Genomic DNA, 2,131 nt, shown 5'->3' on the forward strand with positions numbered 1-2,131 from the left:
GTGCGCGGCGCGGCGCCGGACGGCGGGGACGTGCAGCTGCTTGTCCGAGAGGCAAGGAAGGGGTTAACCCAGTGGAGGAGTTCCCCACACCCTGGCCCACGGATCCAGCTCCATCTTGCAGCCCCTGGGTGATGGCTGGCTTCGCTCTGTGAGCCCCAGGCTGTGTGGGTCTGGACGCCTGGGAGCTGCTGTGGGGCTGGGCTAGAGGGGCTGCGTTGTTGGTCCTGCTTCTCCCAACCCAGGACATCCCAAGGGCTGTGGCCATTTCCCTCCTTCTCCAGGCAGGGATGTGTTCCCTGGGTGTTCTCCTTTCCCTGCCAGGCAGGGCAGGGGGCTCTGCCATGTTTGTGTGCAGTAGCTGGCTTCAGGAGATCAAAGGCAGGTGCCCCCTCCCAGCAACCTCGTCCCCCTAATGTGAAAATCCTTCTCTAAGTGCAAAGGAAAAACAGGAATTGCTGCCCAGCTCTCCCATGGGGGCTGGCTGACCCATGCCGGGGGGCCCAGCACCCCCCAGGCCATCAGTGGCCCAGCTCAGGCTTGAGAGCTCCAGTATCACCAATGTGCTTAGTGGCAGGGTCAGTTCTGCTGGGCTGGCAGCCTGGGAACAGGCAGCCTGGGAACAGGCAGCAGGCATCCTGACAACAGGCATCCTGACACCTCCAGCTCAGTACCAGCCCCTGCCACTGCTCCCAGCCAGGGCTGGAGGGGTGGGCAAGGGCTTGCACAGGACCTGGTGGCCCCGCCAGGGGCAGATACCCCTTGAGGGGGCTGGGCAGGGGATCTGGTTTGCCTGGCTGGGCTGGCAGTGTCTGTGCTGCTTCTGCCTGCCCCAGGCTGCAGAAAAAATGGGTTTTGGGGTGCAGGGAGGGGGAGAGCCTGATGGCTGCTCCCAGCCAGGGCTGGAGGGGTGGGCAAGGGCTTGCACAGGACCTGGTGGCCCCGCCAGGGGCAGATACCCCTTGAGGGGGCTGGGCAGGGGATCTGGTTTGCCTGGCTGGGCTGGCAGTGTCTGTGCTGCTTCTGCCTGCCCCAGGCTGCAGAAAAAATGGGTTTTGGGGTGCAGGGAGGGGGAGAGCCTGATGGGGAACCCCATGACCATGGGGAGAGGTCCTGGGCCGCCCTGTCCTCCCCCCCTGCAGCGAGGATGTGCTGGCTGTCCCAGGTGGCCATGGATGACATCAGCCCAGCAGGCCCCATCCAGGCTGTGGAGATCTTGATGGAGAGCCCGTCCCTGGCCCACACCTGCAGGATGCACCACGCTGTGATCCGGCGCATCCAGGTACGCCTGGCACCACGGGGCTGCGTCACGGGCCCTGGGGGGACCCTAAACAAACCTGACACAGCTGGGGAGTGGGACCATCACAGACCCCACTCCCTCCCCAACCCTCAGCCTTGGATTTGGACATTAGGGCTGTGGAGCCCTGGGAGGTGCCTTCTCCAGGAACGGGCCCCACTCCGCTTGGCAGCTGAACGGAGCAGGGCCCCGCGGCACGTGGGGGCTGGCAGTGTTCCCAGAGGTGCTTTGGCACCAGCAAGTGTGGTGCCAGGCCTGAGGAGAGCAAGGCAGTGTGGCTGTCTCCTGCCCAGAGCTATGGTCTGGGCTCCCAGCACCCATCCCATCCCGGGTCTCTGCTCCCACAGGCACTAGTGCTGGAGCAGGCAGCCCAGGGCTCAGGACCTCCTGACCTCCGCATGCAGTACCTGCGCCAGATCCAGGCCAACCACGAGGTGAGCCACGTGCCAGCAGTGGGTGCCCACCGTGTCCCGTCCCCTCCCTTCAGGTGCTTTGGCAGCAGCAAGTGTGGTGCCAGGCCTGAGGAGAGCAGGGCAGTGTGGCTGCCTCCTGCCCAGAGCTGTGCTCTGGGCTCCCAGCACCCATCCCATCCCGGGTCTCTGCTCCCACAGGCACTAGTGCTGGAGCAGGCAGCCCAGGGCTCAGGACCTCCTGACCTCCGCATGCAGTACCTGCGCCAGATCCAGGCCAACCACGAGGTGAGCCACGTGCCAGCAGTGGGTGCCCACCGTGTCCCGTCCCCTCCCTTCAGGTTGTCCATCTTTCCATCTCCATCACACAGATGCTGCTGAAGGAGGCGCAGACCCTGCGGGACCACCCACCTCTGGGCGAGGAGGG

The 2,131-nt window shown here is 65.1% G+C and overlaps 1 protein-coding gene across 1 annotated transcript in view; it reads left to right on the forward strand.

Moving 5' to 3' along the window:
- The window catches only part of LOC104393336 (chromosome unknown open reading frame, human C17orf70), a gene marked incomplete at both ends in the record, with an annotated part of 7,371 nt that extends 5,242 nt beyond the window's left edge, over window positions 1-2,129 (forward strand). Inside the window, 4 exon segments of the mRNA XM_010002816.1 lie at window positions 5-51; window positions 1,163-1,279; window positions 1,642-1,728; window positions 2,076-2,129. Coding sequence (XP_010001118.1) covers window positions 5-51; window positions 1,163-1,279; window positions 1,642-1,728; window positions 2,076-2,129 — 305 coding nt within the window.
- Between the last annotated feature and the right edge of the window lie 2 nt (window positions 2,130-2,131).

This window comes from Chaetura pelagica, unplaced genomic scaffold (assembly GCF_000747805.2).
Source record: "Chaetura pelagica isolate M959 unplaced genomic scaffold, ChaPel_1.0 scaffold47, whole genome shotgun sequence".
In the NCBI taxonomy this organism is placed as follows: Eukaryota; Metazoa; Chordata; class Aves; order Apodiformes; family Apodidae; genus Chaetura; species Chaetura pelagica.